This window comes from Narcine bancroftii, chromosome 3 (genome assembly GCF_036971445.1).
Source record: "Narcine bancroftii isolate sNarBan1 chromosome 3, sNarBan1.hap1, whole genome shotgun sequence".
NCBI lineage: Eukaryota > Metazoa > Chordata > Chondrichthyes > Torpediniformes > Narcinidae > Narcine > Narcine bancroftii.
This window is the reverse complement of record NC_091471.1, coordinates 285357685-285382007: the sequence shown is the minus strand read 5'-3', so window position 1 is coordinate 285382007 and position 24323 is coordinate 285357685. Positions and strand designations below refer to the sequence as shown.

Below are 24323 nucleotides of genomic sequence, written 5' to 3'. Positions count from 1 at the left end.
GCTGCATGTAATGTTAGATAATGACTGGTTGGTCTACACTGCACATTATACTCCTTACGGCTGCATGTAATGTTAGATAATGACTGGTTGGTCTACACTGCACATTATACTCCTTACGGCTGCATGTAATGTTAGATAATGACTGGTTGGTCTACACTGCACATTATACTCCTTACGGCTGCATGTAATGTTAGATAATGACTGGTTGGTCTACACTGCACATTATACTCTTTACGGCTGCATGTAATGTTAGATAATGACTTGTTGGTCTGAACTGCACATTATACTCCTTACGGCTGCATGTAATGTTAGATAATGACTTGTTGGTCTACACTGCACATTATACTCCTTACGGCTGTATGTAATGTTAGATAATGACTTGTTGGTCTACACTGCACATTATACTCTTTACGGCTGCATGTAATGTTAGATAATAACTTGTTGGTCTACACTGCACATTATACCCTTTACGGCTTCATGTAATGTTAGATAATGACTTGTTGGTCTACACTGCACATTATACTCCTTACGGCTGCATGTAATGTTAGATAATGACTGGTTGGTCTACACTGCACATTATACTCCTTACGGCTGCATGTAATGTTAGATAATGACTTGTTGGTCTACACTGCACATTATACTCCTTACGGCTGCATGTAATGTTAGATAATGACTGGTTGGTCAACACTGCACATTATACTCCTTACGGCTGCATGTAATGTTAGATAATGACTTGTTGGTCTTCACTGCACATTATACTCATTACGGCTGCATGTAATGTTAGATAATGACTGGTTGGTCTACACTGCACATTATACTCCTTACGGCTGCATGTAATGTTAGATAATGACTTGTTGGTCTACACTGCACATTATACTCCTTACGGCTGCATGTAATGTTAGATAATACTGGTTGGTCTACACTGCACATTATACTCCTTACGGCTGCATGTAATGTTAGATAATGACTTGTTGGTCTTCACTGCACATTATACTCCTTACGGCTGCATGTAATGTTAGATAGTGACTTGTTGGTCTACACTGCACATTAGACCCTTTACGGCTGCATGTAATGTTAGATAGTGACTTGTTGGTCTACACTGCACATTAGACCCTTTACGGCTGCATGTAATGTTAGATAATGACTTGTTGGTGTGCACTGCACATTATACCCTTTACGGCTGCATGTAATGTTAGATAATGACTTGTTGGTCTACACTGCACGTTATACTCCTTACGGCTGCATGTAATGTTAGATAATGACTTGTTGGTCTGCACTGCACATTATACTCCTTACGGCTGCATGTAATGTTAGATAATGACTTGTTGGTCTACACTGCACATTATACTCCTTACGGCTGCATGTAATGTTAGATAATGACTTGTTGGACTACACTGCACATTATACTCTTTACGGCTGCATGCAATGTTAGATAATGACTTGTTGGTCTTCACTGCACATTATACTCCTTACGGCTGCATGTAATGTTAGATAATGACTGGTTGGTCTACACTGCACATTATACTCCTTACGGCTGCATGTAATGTTAGATAATGACTTGTTGGTCTACACTGCACATTATACTCCTTACGGCTGCATGTAATGTTAGATAATACTGGTTGGTCTACACTGCACATTATACTCCTTACGGCTGCATGTAATGTTAGATAATGACTTGTTGGTCTACACTGCACATTATACTCCTTACGGCTGCATGTAATTTTAGATAATACTGGTTGGTCTACACTGCACATTATACCCTTTATGGCTGCATGTAATGTTAGATAATGACTTGTTGGTCTACACTGCACATTATACTCCATACGGCTGCATGTAATGTTAGATAATACTGGTTGGTCTACACTGCACATTATACTCTTTACGGCTGCAGGTAATGTTAGATAATGACTTGTTGGTGTGCACTGCACATTATACCCTTTACGGCTGCATGTAACGTTAGATAATGACTTGTTGGTCTACACTGCACATTATACTCTTTACGGCTGCATGTAATGTTAGATAATGACTTGTTGGTGTGCACTGCACATTATACCCTTTACGGCTGCATGTAATGTTAGATAATGACTTGTTGGTCTACACTGCACATTATACTCCTTACGGCTGCATGTAATGTTAGATAATGACTTGTTGGTCTACACTGCACATTATACTCCATACGGCTGCATGTAATGTTAGATAATACTGGTTGGTCTACACTGCACATTATACTCTTTACGGCTGCATGTAATGTTAGATAATGACTTGTTCGTCTACACTGCACATTATACTCTTTACGGCTGCATGTAATGTTAGATAATGACTTGTTGGTCTACACTGCACATTATACTCCTTACGGCTGCATGTAATGTTAGATAATGACTTGTTGGTCTACACTGCACATTATACTCCTTACGGCTGCATGTAATGTTAGATAATGACTTGTTGGTCTACAGTGCACATGATACTCCTTACGGCTGCATGTAATGTTAGATAATGACTGGTTGGCCTACACTGCACATTATACTCCTTACGGCTGCATGTAATGTTAGATAATGACTGGTTGGTCTACACTGCACATTATACTCCTTACGGCTGCATGTAATGTTAGATAATGACTGGTTGGTCTACACTGCACATTATACTCCTTACGGCTGCATGTAATGTTAGATAATGACTGGTTGGTCTACACAGCACATTATACTCTTTACGGCTGCATGTAATGTTAGATAATGACTTGTTGGTCTACACTGCACATTATACCCTTTACGGCTGCATGTAATGTTAGATAATGACTTGTTGGTCTACACTGCACATTATACTCCTTACGGCTGTATGTAATGTTAGATAATGACTTGTTGGTCTGCACTGCACATTATACTCCTTACGGCTGCATGTAATGTTAGATAATGACTTGTTGGTCTACACTGCACATTATACTCCTTACGGCTGTATGTAATGTTAGATAATGACTTGTTGGTCTACACTGCACATTATACTCTTTACGGCTGCATGTAATGTTAGATAATAACTTGTTGGTCTACACTGCACATTATACCCTTTACGGCTTCATGTAATGTTAGATAATGACTTGTTGGTCTACACTGCACATTATACTCCTTACGGCTGCATGTAATGTTAGATAATGACTGGTTGATCTACACTGCACATTATACTCCTTACGGCTGCATGTAATGTTAGATAATGACTTGTTGGTCTACACTGCACATTATACTCCTTACGGCTGCATGTAATGTTAGATAATGACTGGTTGGTCAACACTGCACATTATACTCCTTACGGCTGCATGTAATGTTAGATAATGACTTGTTGGTCTTCACTGCACATTATACTCATTACGGCTGCATGTAATGTTAGATAATGACTGGTTGGTCTACACTGCACATTATACTCCTTACGGCTGCATGTAATGTTAGATAATGACTTGTTGGTCTACACTGCACATTATACTCCTTACGGCTGCATGTAATGTTAGATAATACTGGTTGGTCTACACTGCACATTATACTCCTTACGGCTGCATGTAATGTTAGATAATGACTTGTTGGTCTTCACTGCACATTATACTCCTTACGGCTGCATGTAATGTTAGATAGTGACTTGTTGGTCTACACTGCACATTAGACCCTTTACGGCTGCATGTAATGTTAGATAGTGACTTGTTGGTCTACTGCACATTAGACCCTTTACGGCTGCATGTAATGTTAGATAGTGACTTGTTGGTCTCCACTGCACATTATACTCCTTACGGCTGCATGTAATGTTAGATAGTGACTTGTTGGTCTACACTGCACATTAGACCCTTTACGGCTGCATGTAATGTTAGATAGTGACTTGTTGGTCTACACTGCACATTAGACCCTTTACGGCTGCATGTAATGTTAGATAGTGACTTGTTGGTCTACACTGCACATTATACTCCTTACGGCTGCATGTAATGTTAGATAGTGACTTGTTGGTCCACACTGCACATTAGACCCTTTACGGCTGCATGTAATGTTAGATAGTGGCTTGTTGGTCTACACTGCACATTATACTCCTTACGGCTGCATGTAATGTTAAATAGTGACTTGTTGGTCGACACTGCACATTAGACCCTTTACGGCTGTATGTAATGTTAGATAATGACTTGTTGGTCTACACTGCACATTATACTCTTTACGGCTGCATGTAATGTTAGATAATGACTGGTTGGTCTACACTGCACATTATACTCCTTACGGCTGCATGTAATGTTAGATAATGACTGGTTGGTCTACACTGCACATTATACTCTTTACGGCTGCATGTAATGTTAGATAATACTGGTTGGTCTACACTGCACATTATACCCTTTACGGCTTCATGTAATGTTAGATAATGACTTGTTGGTCTACACTGCACATTATACTCCTTACGGCTGCATGTAATGTTAGATAATACTGGTTGGTCTACACTGCACATTATACTCCTTACAGCTGCATGTAATGTTAGATAATGACTTGTTGGTCTACACTGCACATTATACTCCTTACGGCTGCATGTAATGTTAGATAATACTGGTTGGTCTACACTGCACATTATACTCCTTACGGCTGCATGTCATGTTAGATAATGACTTGTTGGTCTACACTGCACATTATACTCTTTACGGCTGCATGTAATGTTAGATAATGACTGGTTGGTCTACACTGCACATTATACTCTTTACGGCTGCATGTAATGTTAGATAATGACTTGTTGGTCTACACTGCACATTATACTCTTTACGGCTGCATGTAATGTTAGATAATGACTTGTTGGTCTTCACTGCACATTATACTCCTTACGGCTGCATGTAATGTTAGATAATGACTGGTTGGTGTACACTGCACATTATACTCCTTACGGCTGCATGTAATGTTAGATAATGACTTGTTGGTCTACACTGCACATTATACTCCTTACGGCTGCATGTAATGTTAGATAATGACTTGTTGGTCTTCACTGCACATTATACTCCTTACGGCTGCATGTAATGTTAGATAATGACTGGTTGGTGTACACTGCACATTATACTCCTTACGGCTGCATGTAATGTTAGATAATGACTGGTTGGTCTACACTGCACATTATACTCCTTACGGCTGCATGTAATGTTAGATAATGACTTGTTGGTCTTCACTGCACATTATACTCCTTACGGCTGCATGTAATGTTAGATAATGACTGGTTGGTGTACACTGCACATTATACTCCTTACGGCTGCATGTAATGTTAGATAATGACTTGTTGGTCTACACTGCACATTATACTCCTTACGGCTGCATGTAATGTTAGATAATGACTTGTTGGTCTACACTGCACATTATACTCCTTACGGCTGCATGTAATGTTAGATAATGACTTGTTGGTCTACACTGCACATTATACTCCTTACGGCTGCATGTAATGTTAGATAATGACTTGTTGGTCTACACTGCACATTATACTCCTTACGGCTGCATGTAATGTTAGATAATACTGGTTGGTCTACACTGCACATTATACTCCTTACGGCTGCATGTAATGTTAGATAGTGACTTGTTGGTCTACACTGCACATTAGACCCTTTACGGCTGCATGTAATGTTAGATAGTGACTTGTTGGTCTACACTGCACATTATACTCTTTACGGCTGCATGTAATGTTAGATAATGACTTATTGGTCTTCACTGCACATTATACTCCTTACGGCTGCATGTAATGTTAGATAGTGACTTGTTGGTCTACACTGCACATTAGACCCTTTACGGCTGCATGTAATGTTAGATAGTGACTTGTTGGTCTACACTGCACATTATACTCTTTACGGCTGCATGTAATGTTAGATAATGACTTATTGGTCTACACTGCACATTATACTCCTTACGGCTGCATGTAATGTTAGATAGTGACTTGTTGGTCTACACTGCACATTAGACCCTTTACGGCTGCATGTAATGTTAGATAGTGACTTGTTGGTCTCCACTGCACATTATACTCCTTACGGCTGCATGTAATGTTAGATAGTGACTTGTTGGTCTACACTGCACATTAGACCCTTTACGGCTGCATGTAATGTTAGATAGTGACTTGTTGGTCTACACTGCACATTAGACCCTTTACGGCTGCATGTAATGTTAGATAATGACTGGTTGGTCTACACTGCACATTATACTCCTTACGGCTGTATGTAATGTTAGATAATGACTTGTTGGTCTGCACTGCACATTATACTCCTTACGGCTGCATGTAATGTTAGATAATGACTTGTTGGACTACACTGCACATCATACTCTTTACGGCTGCATGTAATGTTAGATAATGACTTGTTGGTCTGCACTACACATTATACTCCTTACGGCTGTATGTAATGTTAGATAATGACTTGTTGGTCTGCACTGCACATTATACTCTTTACGGCTGCATGTAATGTTAGATAATGACTTGTTGGTCTGCACTGCACATCATACTCCTTACAGCTGCATGTAATGTTAGATAATGACTTGTTGGTCAACACTGCACATTATACTCCTTACAGCTGCATGTAATGTTAGATAATGACTTGTTGGTCTGCACTACACATTATACTCCTTACGGCTGTATGTAATGTTAGATAATGACTTGTTGGTCTGCACTGCACATCATACTCCTTACAGCTGCATGTAATGTTAGATAATGACTTGTTGGTCAACACTGCACATTATACTCCTTACGGCTGCATGTAATGTTAGAAAATGACTTGTTGGTCTACACTGCACATTATACTCCTTACGGCTGCATGTAATGTTAGATAATGACTTGTTGGTCTACACTGCACATTATACTCCTTACGGCTGCATGTAATGTTAGATAATGACTTGTTGGTCTACACTGCACATTATACTCTTTACGGCTGCATGTAATGTTAGATAATGACTAGTTGGTCTACACTGCACATTATACTCTTTACGGCTGCATGTAATGTTAGATAATGACTTGTTGGTCTACACTGCACATTATACTCCTTACGGCTGCATGTAATGTTAGATAATGACTAGTTGGTCTACACTGCACATTATACTCTTTACGGCTGCATGTAATGTTAGATAATGACTGGTTGGTCTACACTGCACATTATACTCTTTACGGCTGCATGTAATGTTAGATAATGACTGGTTGGTCTACACTGCACATTATACTCTTTACGGCTGCATGTAATGTTAGATAATGACTAGTTGGTCTACACTGCACATTATACTCTTTACGGCTGCATGTAATGTTAGATAATGACTAGTTGGTCTACACTGCACATTATACTCTTTACGGCTGCATGTAATGTTAGATAATGACTAGTTGGTCTACACTGCACATTATACTCTTTACGGCTGCATGTAATGTTAGATAATGACTAGTTGGTCTACACTGCACATTATACTCTTTACGGCTGCATGTAATGTTAGATAATGACTTGTTGGTCTACACTGCACATTATACTCCTTACGGCTGCATGTAATGTTAGATAATGACTAGTTGGTCTACACTGCACATTATACTCTTTACGGCTGCATGTAATGTTAGATAATGACTGGTTGGTCTACACTGCACATTATACTCCTTACGGCTGCATGTAATGTTAGATAATGACTGGTTGGTCTACACTGCACATTATACTCCTTACGGTGGCATGTAATGTTAGATAATGACTTGTTGGTCTACACTGCACATTATACTCCTTACGGCTGCATGTAATGTTAGATAATGACTTGTTGGTCTTCACTGCACATTATACTCCTTACGGCTGCATGTAATGTTAGATAGTGACTTGTTGGTCTACACTGCACATTAGACCCTTTACGGCTGCATGTAATGTTAGATAATGACTTGTTGGTCTACACTGCACATTATACTCCTTACGGCTGCATGTAATGTTAGATAATGACTTGTTGGTCTACACTGCACATTATACTCCTTACGGCTGCATGCAATGTTAGATAATGACTTGTTGGTCTTCACTGCACATTATACTCCTTACGGCTGCATGTAATGTTAGATAGTGACTTGTTGGTCTACACTGCACATTAGACCCTTTACGGCTGCATGTAATGTTAGATAATGACTTGTTGGTGTGCACTGCACATTATACCCTTTACGGCTGCATGTAATGTTAGATAATGACTTGTTGGTCTACACTGCACATTATACTCCTTACGGCTGCATGTAATGTTAGATAATGACTTGTTGGTCTGCACTGCACATTATACTCCTTACGGCTGCATGTAATGTTAGATAATGACTTGTTGGTCTACACTGCACATTATACTCCTTACGGCTGCATGTAATGTTAGATCATGACTTGTTGGACTACACTGCACATTATACTCTTTACGGCTGCATGCAATGTTAGATAATGACTTGTTGGTCTTCACTGCACATTATACTCCTTACGGCTGCATGTAATGTTAGATAATGACTGGTTGGTCTTCACTGCACATTATACTCCTTACGGCTGCATGTAATGTTAGATAATGACTGGTTGGTCTACACTGCACATTATACTCCTTACGGCTGCATGTAATGTTAGATAATGACTTGTTGGTCTACACTGCACATTATACTCCTTACGGCTGCATGTAATGTTAGATAATACTGGTTGGTCTACACTGCACATTATACTCCTTACGGCTGCATGTAATGTTAGATAATGACTTGTTGGTCTACACTGCACATTATACTCCTTACGGCTGCATGTAATGTTAGATAATGACTTGTTGGTCTACACTGCACATTATACTCCATACGGCTGCATGTAATGTTAGATAATACTGGTTGGTCTACACTGCACATTATACTCTTTACGGCTGCATATTATGTTAGATAATGACTTGTTGGTGTGCACTGCACATTATACCCTTTACGGCTGCATGTAATGTTAGATAATGACTTATTGGTCTACACTGCACATTATACTCTTTACGGCTGCATTACTGCTTTACGGCAGTCTCTTCAATCTGAGGCGCCTGCAAGCTCACACCAAGACACAAGAGAAACTTGTCCGTGAACTACTCTTTGCAGATGATGCCGCTTTAGTTGCCCATTCAGAGCCAGCTCTTCAGCGCTTGACGTCCTGCTTTGCGGAAACTGCCAAAATGTTTGGCCTGGAAGTCAGCCTGAAGAAAACTGAGGTCCTCCATCAGCCAGCTCCCCACCATGACTACCAGCCCCCCCACATCTCCATCGGGCACACAAGACTCAAAACGGTCAACCAGTTTACCTATCTCGGCTGCACCATTTCATCAGATGCAAGGATCGACAATGAGATAGACAACAGACTCGCCAAGGCAAATAGCGCCTTTGGAAGACTACACAAAAGAGTCTGGAAAAACAACCAACTGAAAAACCTCACAAAGATAAGCGTATACAGAGCCGTTGTCATACCCACACTCCTGTTCGGCTCCGAATCATGGGTCCTCTACCGGCACCACCTACGGCTCCTAGAACGCTTCCACCAGCGTTGTCTCCGCTCCATCCTCAACATCCATTGGAGCGCTCACACCCCTAACGTCGAGGTACTCGAGATGGCAGAGGTCGACAGCATCGAGTCCACGCTGCTGAAGATCCAGCTGCGCTGGATGGGTCACGTCTCCAGAATGGAGGACCATCGCCTTCCCAAGATCGTATTATATGGCGAGCTCTCCACTGGCCACCGTGACAGAGGTGCACCAAAGAAAAGGTACAAGGACTGCCTAAAGAAATCTCTTGGTGCCTGCCACATTGACCACCGCCAGTGGGCTGATAACGCCTCAAACCGTGCATCTTGGCGCCTCACAGTTTGGCGGGCAGCAGCCTCCTTTGAAGAAGACCGCAGAGCCCACCTCACTGACAAAAGGCAAAGGAGGAAAAACCCAACACCCAACCCCAACCAACCAATTTTCCCTTGCAACCGCTGCAATCGTGTCTGCCTGTCCCGCATCGGACTGGTCAGCCACAAACGAGCCTGCAGCTGACGTGGACTTTTTACCCCCTCCATAAATCTTCGTCCGCGAAGCCAAGCCAAAGAAAAAAAAAATGTTAGATAATGACTTGTTGGTGTGCACTGCACATTATACCCTTTACGGCTGCATGTAATGTTAGATAATGACTTGTTGGTCTACACTGCACATTATACTCCATACGGCTGCATGTAATGTTAGATAATACTGGTTGGTCTACACTGCACATTATACTCCTTACGGCTGCATGTAATGTTAGATAATGACTTGTTGGTCTACACTGCACATTATACTCTTTATGGCTGCATGTAATGTTAGATAATGACTGGTTGGTCTACACTACACATTATACTCCTTACGGCTGCATGTAATGTTAGATAATGACTTGTTGGTCTACACTGCACATTATACTCCTTACGGCTGCATGTAATGTTAGATAATGACTTGTTGGTCTACAGTGCACATTATACTCCTTACGGCTGCATGTAATGTTAGATAATGACTGGTTGGTCTACACTGCACATTATACTCCTTACGGCTGCATGTAATGTTAGATAATGACTGGTTGGTCTACACTGCACATTATACTCCTTACGGCTGCATGTAATGTTAGATAATGACTGGTTGGTCTACACTGCACATTATACTCCTTTCGGCTGCATGTAATGTTAGATAATGACTGGTTGGTCTACACTGCACATTATACTCTTTATGGCTGCATGTAATGTTAGATAGTGACTTGTTGGTCTACACTGCACATTATACCCTTTACGGCTGCATGTAATGTTAGATAATGACTTGTTGGTCTACACTGCACATTATACTCCTTACGGCTGTATGTAATGTTAGATAATGACTTGTTGGTCTGCACTGCACATTATACTCCTTACGGCTGCATGTAATGTTAGATAATGACTTGTTGGTCTACACTGCACATTATACTCCTTACGGCTGTATGTAATGTTAGATAATGACTTGTTGGTCTACACTGCACATTATACTCTTTACGGCTGCAAGTAATGTTAGATAATGACTTGTTGGTCTGTTCGTAGAAGAACCCTTCTCACTGTACTACTATTTTGCGACAAACTACAATTCCAAAATCCTCTGGATGGGTTTATTATCTGCACCACATTCTGAAAATAGTCACTGCTAAACCAGCTCTCTTTCTTTGCCCTGCATCCCCTCCCTCTAGCACCTCTCAGCACATTTTTCCTCTTCCCCCTCCCACCTGCATCCATGTATCACCTGCCAGCTTATGCACCACTCCTCCCCCAACACCTTCTGTTGGTGACATCTGCCTGATTTTCAACATCACTGAAGGGCTTAGACTGCCTTATACTTTCCATGAATGCTGGATGACCTACTGAGTTTCTCCACCAATTTTGTGTACTATTTCTAATCCAAATCATTTTGCTGCAAGTAATTTAAACATCTCATTTGGCAACCAGGGTGGTAGTCAATAAACAGACTCCATCCTAAGCTCTAAGTTGCAGATAGATAGAATACATGACAAACTGCATTTAATTTTCAAGAATGCTAACCACCATATAGATTACAATCTTAATTCAGCTTTGATTCCTCTGAACAAAAGGAAGGATGCACTTGAAGAATTGATTTAAATTTCACTCCAGAGATCCAAGTACAGAAGGCCAAACTGATATTGAACTGTTGAAAGTTGTTAAACTGCTCTGCTCAAGTAGAATTAAAAGATCCCTGAACTTTTCTGAAGAACCAGGAAATTATTGCCTTTCCACAAGCCAAAATAAATAGTTTGCAGGGATTATTATTGAATCTCTGGCAGATCCTGGGTTATGAAGATGAGAACACAACCACTAATGGTTTGAGAGGTTTTATATTTCTGCAACTAAACTAATTTCTGGACAAATCTATTAACGAAGGTGTAAATGGGGGTCAGTACCCACATTAGTCGCCACAGTGAGACAATATGGTTACTGGGAATTAGGCATTAATAGCAGGGGAAAGGTGAGTTGAGAAGATTGGTAGCTACAAAATGGATGCAGCCTCAATATTTTCAATGTTGGCAGCACCCAACATGTATATGCTACGACAAGGTTGAAACATGTGCAATCATGTTCAACCAAAACAATCACATAGAGATGATCCACTCAATTCTCTCCAAAGATTCCCCAATGTAGAAATGGGTCTTAACCTAATTTGATTCATTCTAGGCCACACAAGAAAATGGCTGAGAGCACTGAATACAGCAAAGACAATATCCCACCTCCAGAACAATCTACGCCCATATCCAAGTTGCTGATTCGATATATTTACAACAGAAACATCAACCAGTGGAAAACCACCCATGTACCTTAAACACATAAAGCAGTACAAATCCTGTTCACTAATTACTGTCCAATCAATTTACTACCAACGATTAGCAACCTCATGGAAGGTCACATCAACAGTCGCACTTCCTCACCAAAGCCCAGTTTAGTTTTAACAGCACGATTTTGCTACAGACATTTGGATGACCTTGCAGATTCCCAAGTGAGGGGCTGCTTTTCTTGGAAGGACTGTTTGGGGCCCTGATTGATGGTGACGGAAGTGACGTGGGTGCTGCGTTGCACTTCCTACAGTCACAGGGTTAAGTACCTAGGGGATAATTTGTGAGAAGGGATGAATGGACAAGGGAGTCATGGAGGGAATAGTCCCTGCTGAAGGTGGAGAGGGGAAGATGTGTCTGGTGGTGGGATCACGTTGTAGGTGATAGAAATTTCAGAGGAAATGCTTGATGCGGAGGCTGATGAGGTGGTAGGCGAGAACAAGGGGTATCCTGTCCTAGTGGCAGCAGTGACCATGGCAGATGTGTAGGAAATGGAGAAGATAAGAATAAGGGTTTGAGTTGATGGTGGTAGGGGGATGGCATGATTTTTGAAGAATGAAGACAGCTCGTATAATCTAGAATTGAAGACCTCATCCGGGGAGAAATTGCGACAGAGATGGCAGAACTTGTTCTCAGTACTCACCTCCACCTGGCAGACCTTATTCTCACTGCCAGCAACCTGATGATATTGTAGCAACTCATCAGAGACTTAAACGAACCGGCTTGGGAGGTTCTGAGTGACGTCATGATGTCACAATGCAATTATGTCATTTGGAACGAGGGGGGTTTCAAAAAAGCTGCGTGAGTGAACGACTTTTACTGAACTTCGACTCGTCTATATCTGATCATTTTCTCGCTCTTCATTTCGCACTGCGACTCAGTCGCTACATTGGTGACCCCTATGGGTCCAAACAGATTTTGGACCCAACATGGACAGTGCAGCAGTTTCGCTCAAACTGCCCATCTTTTGGACCACTCAACATGAAGTTTGGTTCGACCAGGCTGTTGCACAGTTGCAAATTCGCAAGATAGAAGTGGATGACACTAAGTACTATCATGTGGTAAGCGCCCTCAACCAGAACAAGGCTGGTCAAGTCGTGAATTTCCTTCAGGATCCACCAGCTCTCAGCAAGTGTGAAGCACTAAATGCCCTCCTTTGGATTTACATTCTCTCGGTGCAAGTGAGCTGCACAGCTCCTCCATATCGATGGTCTGGGGGACCGTGCTCCTTCAAAGTTAATGAATGATATGTTGGCACTGGCAGATGGCCATAGGCCTTGCTTGCTCTTCAAACAGTTGTTTTTAGAGCATATGCCAGAAGACATCCATCCTCCTCATGTTGGCTGACGAGGACTTTAATAACCCTTGAACAGTGGCCACCCATGCAGCTATTCTATAGTGCGCGAAACAGCAAGGCCCACAGAAATTAGTGGTGCGTTACACCCAAAGGCCCAGGCTCCGTGAGTACTGGTGATGAGGGAGCATGTTCCCCTTGACAAGCACAACTCCGTTACAACCACCTGGTGTTTTTACCATCTATGCTGGGGTTGTGAAGCTTGCCACTGTCAAACCCCTTGCACTTTTCCAGGGAAACATCACGGCCAGTCGTTGCTAATGGCTATGGCGGCTAGCCACCATAACAGCCTTCTCTACATCTGGGATGAACTCTCCCAGCACAAATTTCTAGTTGACACTAGTCCAGAGGTTAATGTCCTTCTTCCTATGGTCTTTGACACCTGTACCAGGAGTGTGGGTCTACGCTTACTGCGGTGAATTATAGTTCGATTCGTACGTACTGCATACAGACTATACCCTTGAAATTTGGCAGCAATAATTTCACATGGAAGTTCATTCTTGCTGTTGTGTCCTGGCCGTTGCTGGGTGTTGACTTCCTCAGAGCCCACTGACTGATGGTAGACTTAAAAGGGCACTGGTTGGTGAACACGATGTTCCAGACTTTCCGACTTGAAAAAGCCAAACTACCCATCCCATACCTAGATGCCATGGAGTACTCGAACAATGAATTCGCCAAGCTTCTTAATTGTCACTCCCCAGTTCTCAACTGCCACACCTAAACATGACATCACACACCACATCCTCACCCAAGGACCTTCTCTAACTGCCCGAGCCCAACCCTCACTGTGGTGAATAAAAATTTGATTTGTACGAACAGCACATAGACTATACTCCTGAAATTCGGCAACAATAAGTTCACGTGGAAGTTCATATTTGTTGCTGTGTCCCAACTTCCTCAGAGCCCATTCACTGATGGAGGACTTAAAAGGGTGTCAGTTGGTGAACACAACGTTCCAGTTTCCACTTTGGAAAAGCCAAACTACCCATCCCACACCTAGACACCATGGAGTACTCGAACGATGAATTCACCAAATTTCTTGTGCAAGTTTCTGGACATTGTCACTCCCCAATTCTCCACTGCCACACCCAAACATGGCATCGCACACCACATCCTCACCCAAAGACCTTCTATCCACGCCTGAGCCCGATGCCTTCTGCCCGACAAGTTGTGGCTTGCAAAACAAGAGTTCCACAAAATGGAGGTACTTGGAATAATTTCTTTTCTTTGGCTTGGCTTCGCGGACGAAGATTTATGGAGGGGGTAAAAAGTCCACGTCAGCTGCAGGCTCGTTTGTGGCTGACAAGTCCGATGCGGGACAGGCAGACACGATTGCAGCGGTTGCAAGGGAAAATTGGTTGGTTGGGGTTGGGTGTTGGGTATTTCCTCCTTTGCCTTTTGTCAGTGAGGTGGGCTCTGCGGTCTTCTTCAAAGGAGGCTGCTGCCCGCCAAACTGTGAGGCGCCAAGATGCACGGTTTGAGGCGTTATCAGCCCACTGGCGGTGGTCAATGTGGCAGGCACCAAGAGATTTCTTTAGGCAGTCCTTGTACCTTTTCTTTGGTGCACCTCTGTCACGGTGGCCAGTGGAGAGCTCGCCATATAATACGATCTTGGGAAGGCGATGGTCCTCCATTCTGGAGACGTGACCCATCCAGCGCAGCTGGATCTTCAGCAGCGTGGACTCGATGCTGTCGACCTCTGCCATCTCGAGTACCTCGACGTTAGGGGTGTGAGCGCTCCAATGGATGTTGAGGATGGAGCGGAGACAACGCTGGTGGAAGCGTTCTAGGAGCCGTAGGTGGTGCCGGTAGAGGACCCATGATTCGGAGCCGAACAGGAGTGTGGGTATGACAACGGCTCTGTATACGCTTATCTTTGTCAGGTTTTTCAGTTGGTTGTTTTTCCAGACTCTTTTGTGTAGTCTTCCAAAGGCGCTATTTGCCTTGGCGAGTCTGTTGTCTATCTCATTGTCGATCCTTGCGTCTGATGAAATGGTGCAGCCGAGATAGGTAAACTGGTTGACCGTTTTGAGTTTTGTGTGCCCGATGGAGATGTGGGGGGGCTGGTAGTCATGGTGGGGAGCTGGCTGATGGAGGACCTCAGTTTTCTTCAGGCTGACTTCCAGGCCAAACATTTTGGCAGTTTCCGCAAAGCAGGACGTCAAGCGCTGAATAATACACAGGTCTGATAGCCCATGGGGTTCCCCACTACATATGGTGTCCAATGCCATGGGTGGCTGGAGACCTTGAAGGGATTACAGGTGTCTCAATGATGCTACCACTGCAGTCTGCTACCCTGTGCCCCATATACAGGACTTTAAAGCTAATCTTCATGGGGCCAGGATATTTTCTAAAATTGACGGTGCGTAAATCCGTAGGATGCGTCCAAGACCGTCGTCATAACACCATTCAGTCTCTTCGAATTTTTGAGAATGCCTTTTGGGCTCAAAAATGCTGCACAAACATTTCAGCAACGATGGATGCAATGGGGCATGGCATAGACTTCCTTTTCATATACTTGGAGGACATACTCATCACCAGCCACTCCCACAAAGAGCACCTGCAGCATCTGCGCTTTCTCTGCTGCGGCCTACAGGAGTATGGGCTAACTGTGAACCCTGCCATGCAAATTTAGGCAGTCCTCTATCAAGTTCTTGAGACATCAGATCAGCAGCCGGGGTGTCATTCCATTGCATACCAAGGTGGAAGCCATCCTCAAATTCACAAGGACCGATACCATCAAAAGACTCCAAAATTTTGTGGGGATGGTCAATTTTTAATCGCTGCTTTCTACCTTCCGTAGCTCATATTATGAAACCCCTCTTCAACCTCATGTCCAGAGGTGCCAAAGAACTCGAGTAGACAAAGGAGACAACAGTAGCATTCCAGCAAACCAAAAACACCCTAGCGAAGGCAACATTGGTGGTCCATACACAAATGTTGCACCAACCACTTAGATGATAGACACGACTGACGTGGCAGTAGGCAGGGTCTTGGAACAGTACACCAATGGACAATGGAAGCCTCTAGCGTTTTTTAGTAGGCACTTCGGACCTCCAGAAACAAAATACAGTGCATTCAATAGAGAACTGCTGGCGCTGTACCTAGTGGTCAGACACTTCGGCTATTTTTTGGAAGGCACGAACTTCATGGTTTACACTAACTTTCACCTTTGCGAAGTCATCAGAACCCTGGTCAGTTTGCCAGCAATACCACCTATCTTACGTTTCCAAGTTTTCAACCAGAATTAAACATATCTCCAGTAAGAGTGATGTAATGTGGTGGCTGATGCCCTGTCCCACTCCTTTATTCAAACAGTACATGCCCTCTATCCAGGTGTAGACTACATGCCAAAGCTCAGCGCCAGGATGATGAACTCCTGGCTTATAGAACTGCTGTCTTCAGCATGCAACTCAAGGATGTAGCCTTTGGGTACCATTCTCCAGTGCGACGTTTCCACAGGCCAGCCTCGCCCTATCATCCCTGTTGGGGAGACGTTGGATTTTCGACTGTCCCACCCCTCTATTAGAATGACAGTCCACCTGATCCTCGACTTTTGTATGGCATAGACTCAAAAAGCAGGTCTCATACTGGGCAAAGTCGTGCATGGACTGCCAATCTGCAAAATGCAGTGCAGATTCAACCATGTGCAGGTCGACATTGTCGGCCCGCTTGCAGTGTCACAAGGGTCTAGGTACTTGTTAATGGTCATCAACGGATTCACTAGGTGGCAAGAGGCAGTTCCTATTACAGACTCATCAACCGACTCGTGCCAGAGTTTTTATTTCTGTCTGGGAATCATTTCAGCCTCCAACAAAGGCCCACAGTTTACCTCCTCACTCTGGACATTTTATCGCAACTGCTGGGAATGCAGCTCCACCACACGACAGCCTACCACCTGCAGTCAATTGGCCTGGTGGAGTGGTTCCATAGGCACATGAAGGCTGCATTGATGGCCCACATCCAGGGACTTGATTGGGCAGACGAGCTGCTCTGGATCCTCCTAGGAATAAGAACGGCACCCAAGGAAGAACTCAATTCCTCATCAGCAGAGTTGGTTTATGGAGCCCCGCTCATTGTACCTGGGGGAGTTCATGCCCGCAGCACATTGACAGGAGGTGCCACCGAATGAAGCCTTAGGTAGACAGCAGGAGCAGCTTAGAAAATTGACCCCATTTCCCACATCAAGGCATGGAACAATGGCACCTTTCATTCCAAAGGAACTCTGGGACTACTAGTTTGTGTTTGTGGGTAGAGGCACAGACAGGCCACCCTTACAGAGGTCATACAATGACCCCTTCAGAGTGCTACGAAACAACCGTACAACTTGTGTACTGGACATTTACGATTAACCAACTTAAGCCCACACATCTCGACCTTGATCAGCCCTCGCCACGACCCTCAATGTGAAGGCGTGGACAGCCGCTCAAGAGCAGTGGACAATAATGGCACAAGGGGTTTAGCCTCCTATCGCCGGTTCTGGGGGTGCGGGGTCCACATAGCGGCTCACCGGAGGTTTAATCGAACAGGCTTGGGGGGGGGATCCGAGTGATGTCATGACTTCACAATGCAATGATGTCATTTGGAACATGTGAGGTTTAAAAAAAGCTGCGTGTGGCTGTTTGAGCAAACAATTTTTACTGAACTTCGACTTGACAACGTCTGATCGTTTTCTCGTTCTTCATTTCGCACTGTGACACAGTTGCTTCAATATATCTTTTCCTTAAAAACCATCCTGATAAAACTTTGATTTGGCCCCACTTGGGAGTATTGTGTGCTATTGTGGTCTTCCCTTTAAATAAAGATGTGAAGGCTTTGGAATGGGTACATGAGAGATTTACCAGGAGGTTGCCTAAATTTGAAAGCATGAGTTTTGGGGAAAAATCAGACAAATTTAGGTTGTTTTCTTTGAAGAGGAGATAGTGAGACATGATAGAAGTTTATGAAAATTAAGAGAGACACTGACAGTCAAAATCTTTTTCCCCCAGGGTAAAAATATCACTTATTAGAGGTTATGGTTTAAGGTAAGATGAAGAAGAGTGGTAGGTGCATTGTAAGGGCTGCCAGGAGAACTGCTGGAAGCAGATACTAAAGTAGTGTTTCCAGTTAGGCATTAATATGTAGGGGATACAGTCGAAGGATAGTGGTCCTGTGAATGCAACAGATTTTTAGTTTAATTTGGGCTTCATGCTTGGCACAGACAAGTGGGCCAAAGGGCCTGTTCCTATGCTGTCCTACATTCTATAGTAGGTAACACATTTTCCAAAATTAAAATAGAATTCAGAATTTCATTGTGCACAATTATTACATAAAACCATTAAAAATTTGAAAAACAAGTGACTGGAGAAACCTAAGAGGTCAGGTAGCATCTGTGGAAGCAAAGGGATAATCGATACTTAAGCAATCCAAGTACAGGGCCTCAACCCCAAATGCCAACCATACTTTTGCCTCCATTGATCCTGCCGAACCCACTAAGTACCTCCAGCAGCTGGCTTTTTGGTTGTATCCTCCAATATCTGCAGTCTCTGGTGCCTCCAAGTTTGATCAAAGTTAAAGCACAAATACCATCTGAGACAGAAAAAAAACCAGGCCTTTGTCTATTTTTCAGAACTTTTGCTGTGTCACTTACAAGGACAGAGAGAGATTTGATCCCTTGCAAGCAATCTACAATTATTTATTTTCTCAAATGCAAATTGACATGCAAAGAAAACATTATGAGTGGTAGATTTGACTACTTATGGGCAGGGCATCCATATCAAAACTTACACAGTTCAGTATTTTTACCACTCAAGTTGATTAATGAAAACTCCCAGCAGCAAGTTAAAGGATTTCTCACTAAATTCACAGCATAGCTAGAAATTACAATTCTAAATTTCTTTGCAACAATTAACTAAGAAAAACTGTCATGTTTTATAATCTGCTTAATTATATTGACTTTTTGATCATCCACTCAACAATTCTCTTCTATACCAGTTTCAGAACTACAGGTGCAAAATAATACAAGGTCTGTCAACAGACCCCCACTCTGCACTCCTCTCTCCCTTTAGATAATAGAAAAAAACAACCTAAGTGCAACCCAGAACCCACAATTATGTTCCACTGCCATTGGATAAAATTTATTTTTGTTGATGCCATTTAGTATCTAATTACAATCAACAGAGATTCAGCATGGGAGAGTGAACATCGAAGGTTCTACATTTTATTTTAGACTGGAAACCGTTGTGGAGCAGTACAAATTTAAAACTAGATTTTTCCCATTTCTATTTACACACTCCACCAACAAATAGGATGCAATTATACCATAATTTCTACAAAGAGCTATTTCCTTGAATTGTTTAAAAGCATTCTAGATCCCTATAAAGAGAGCCAATAAACCAGGGAATAAGCAAAGCTCATCTTATTAGATTACAAAACTTTCCCCTAGGGTGTGGAAACACAAACGTTTAAATGTTGCATGAAAAATAAGTTGTACTCCTTGTTCAAGTCAAACAGCTGCTCCACCACCTGGTACTTTAACAAGCCTGTCATCCAAGTGAAGTTCAAGAACCACATTAAGCAGTGCTCAGCAATCTCCTCACTATAGTTTCTTCTTCACGATCAAAGTGGAGCTTTGCCTGAACGGAAATATACTTCACTAATGGGACAACACATTCAGACCTTGAAGGACACAATTCAATCTTTTCCCAAGCTCAAATGTAACAAGCAACATGAAAACTCTTCTAAAAGACAGATCAAACTTAAAATTCATAACTTCTCAATTTTAAAAATGAGTAATAAAAGTTCACATTAACAGCACTGAACCAGGAGTAATACATATATTCTGTGACATGTATTAAAAAGACCAAATAAGGAAAACCGTGGCAAAATGGCACTCTGAGGAATTGTGAAAAACAAAAATCATTCTTGCAGTCCCTGTCCAGATCTGTTAGCAGCACATCTGTAATTTTGTGCTTTTACAGGTAGACCACCTGATTCTAGAACCAATACAAATGTTGTTAGGTGTTCTCATGGTAGCTCTCTGTACTCCTTTAAGTTCTTAACAATTGCTAGAGGAATCCAGGTAGTTCATTGCGTGAGACCCAACAGTGGAACTTGAAATTGGCTGTAGCAAGGGAGGCAAGATAGATTGGATGAATTCACACACAGCAGCTACTACTACATAATCTTAGATGATGGTCCAGACAGGTTTTCAAGACAAACTGAAAAGAAAATGTAGATAACAGTTCAATATCTGACCATAAATTCTAGAGTCAGTGCACTCAGGTGGCTCAACATCCTGAAGTTAAAACAACCACAATGTGCCATTTAGGGATACTTGCACAGTACTGGCTCAGCATTCCAATTCTCTTACTGTTATTGAGTTATCTACAATGCTGTGGAATGGTTCATAATTCACTTCTGCAAGCACAGCAAGAAGAAAGATGGAGACTAAAGTCCCAGTTGCATGTTTCGCAGCCAACATTTTCTAAGGAAAATGTGACATGGGTCAAATATAGAAATGACATAAAGATATTTTTTATCCTCACTCCTCGAAAACAGAAACCTTCAAAGGACCAGAATGACCACAAATTCCAAAATATACCATCAGATCTAAGATAGCAGCACACAAAATGTTAATTGCAAATATGTGCTTGCCTCTTACATATCGAGCAGTCTATATAAAAATGGCACAGACATATTTCAAATGTCTTTCAGTATTACAACGTCACTAAGTTCTAACAACATTCTCAAAACAAATGGAAACCATGAGTAGCATTAAACAGCCACATCTATCAGTTTGCATAGACATCTATCACATAGAAGGCAAACTTTATTTGACAGCCCAAGGACCAGGCAATGTAGGCAAACTTACTTTTTGCTGGTGCCATAATTGGAACATTGGACATAATACACAAATTCTGCTTTGTCCATTGTAATTTTTTTTAAATCAGTAACAGAATTGCTTTCAGCATGAAAGCGAAGTGACCATTTGAGGATTCAGTATCACATATGGCCCTCCTGCCATATACAGGTTCAATTTAATTTACCTTCTGATCATACAAGTTCAACCTGACGAAATAGTTTCCTGTAGTCCTTGGTGCAAAACACTGTAAGGACACATTCAGATAATGATACATATCCCCAGGATGTATACACAAATATTTAAATAAATATTATTCATTAAATAGCAGTCACAGAGGATTTGTAGGAGCAGTTCATCAGACATTCAGCATATTTGTATCAGATGGTTCCAGTACATAACCATTTACTAATGGGTGGCAATTTTCCAATAACATGGTATTATTTTAATAAGGCTAATAAATAGAGTACATAAACTTTTATACTCAAATCTATTTGAAAACCAATGGGCTGAAAAGTAAAAATAAATCAAACATTTTGAAATTAAATAATGCACAAAAAAATTAAATCTGAAATTAATATCACTCAAAGCACTTGGCAATTCAGTGAGCAACTGTGAAGTGATACACAGAATTAACATGACTGACCAAAGCATTAACTCAGTTTCCCTTTCCACAGATGCTGCCCGAGTTGCTTCTTTTTCCAGCAATCAATTTTTCCTCTAAAATTGATATATTCTTTTGAAAAACCTGATGAAATTTGATCAAGAAAAATATTTAGGAAATTGGAAAAGATGACTGCCACTACAATAAGATTTCCAACCAGTGAACAAGCATAACAACTGTGCCAAAGTCAGACTGGGCTCCATTCAACCAAAAATATCACTAACATCAAAACAGATCGTAGAGAGGATCACCCCTTCTCTGCAGAATATCCTCTAGTGCCAGTTCAATCAACCTTTTGTAGAAAATGAAAGATGAAAATAGCAGAAACTTTCAGATGAGTTTAAAAGTTTATGTACTCCATTTATTAGCCTTATTAAAATAATACCAACCCTTACACCAACCAAACTACCGAGTTAACTCATTAAGTTGTACTTTCCAACATACATTGAATATTAAATTTAAGCATTCAATTCAATACTATTGGGTTTTTTAATGGCTCAGAATACAAAAGAAAACGTGCTCATTTCGACGCAAACATTCCACACTAATCATTTATTGCTGTTGTTACCCTCAGAAATACAAATCAAATAAATAATCAAAACTTAGGCTATCGAGCAGAAGCCCTCCACCAATAATAAAAAAAATGAAAAACCTCACTTGATTAGCCTGCTATTTATATTATACTTGAATTATCCTAAAATTATGGGCTTTCGAATCAAGTTTAATCATAGCTCATGTTATTCGGATCTCATTACCCATCATTCCAGCAGCTACTTCCTGTTTGTCAGTTTTAACCACTCTCCCGTACATAAAAATAAGTAAGTCCTTAAAATTTTAACGTCCCCAAATCGAACATTAATTGTAACAGGGATCAAGTACAATTCCCATTTTCGATTCGTGAGAGTGAGAGGTTTCGAGGACAAATAATCTCATTGAACAGCGTCTCGCCTCATAATGTTAATGATATGTTCTTTGGTTTACCGAATTGACTAACGCATTAAATGTCACAAATTAACTTCACACTTGAAGTAAAAAGTGTTTCCAGCCATCTCTGTGAGGACTGCAGCCAACTTGAAAAAGATGGCAGTAAGGAGCACAACAGTTGGTCACCATTTTAATGAGAAACTTCCCACGATTATGATAACTAGAAACATTAACAGTTAGTTAAAACTTTATATCTACTTTTGAAAATTCATTCTGTGTGTGATTGGTGGAAAAATTGTGATCAAAGAGTGTTATAAATCCTCATGATGTTGGAAGCTGCCGAGGACGAGAATTCTGTTGCTCATAGCTTCAGGAGTACTCTGCAAAAGCCACAGATCTCGGGAAATTTCCTACCACACTGGTCCTAATCAGCCCTGGGATTATCATGGGTCTGAGAGTTAAGGCCTGCCCGCTAGGCCGCATTCGCTCCGCTCTTTCACACTCTCACACTCAAGAGCCGGGATCGCAAGGGCCCCGATCCCGGGGCCTGCCTGTAAACACACGGTCTGGTTCTTACATTGGCATCCTTGTCTATGGCCTGGAGCAGCTGGTCCTTGATCTGCTGCGGGGTGGGTGTCATTTGGCGGCGGTGAGGCGGCGGCGGCGTGGCGGTGGAGGGGATGGGGGAGGAGTAGGTGGGGGGGGGGGGGAAGAGGGAAAGGAAAGGGACGGGGAGTTGGGGGGAGGGAGGCCCGCTAGCAAGAGGCGTAGAGTCTGAGGAAGTATCTGCGAAGAGATGCGGCTGCAGCAAGGCCGGTCGGAACCGTCATATTCCGTCGCGACACAGCCGACTGGCTCCGTGCATCCAAAGTGCGCCTCACTTGATCCGGCTGTGTCTCACTGCCTGAAGCGAAGCTGCACCACACGACCAGTATCGGCCCGAGCAGAGCAGGGCGAACACTGAACCGAGTCTGACTGAAGCCGTGCGTTGCACCATGGGAATCCAGTACTCCGTCTTAAAGGCGTCACAATCTACGCGCGAGAGCATCACCAGTGGCGCGCGCGCGCGGAAAACGAAATCATGGCTCTGGGTGGGCGTGCGTTTGGGGAGGGGAGGGAATTAGGAGGTGCGCGCGCGCTCCCAGGGGGCGGGATCACGCCACGCGGTGGAGCGGGCGGACGTCGCATCATCGGCATGGGCTTGAACGCGCACGCGTCGAGTTGTG

At 42.4% G+C, this 24323-nt stretch overlaps 1 protein-coding gene across 4 annotated transcripts in view; it reads right to left on the bottom strand.

Annotated features, from left to right (window-relative positions):
- slc35e1 (solute carrier family 35 member E1) overlaps positions 1-24323 on the bottom strand; it is a 302175-nt gene extending 277852 nt beyond the window's left edge. The window contains exon 1 of one of the 4 annotated variants that reach the window (XM_069928467.1): positions 23675-24323. In XM_069928467.1, the coding sequence (XP_069784568.1) occupies positions 23675-23737 (63 nt within the window). In that variant the 5' untranslated portion in view covers positions 23738-24323. Of the gene's footprint in view, positions 1-12958; positions 13035-22155; positions 22178-23674 lie in introns of those variants that run through there. The other 3 variants (XM_069928468.1, XM_069928470.1, XM_069928469.1) reach the window with 3 other exon arrangements.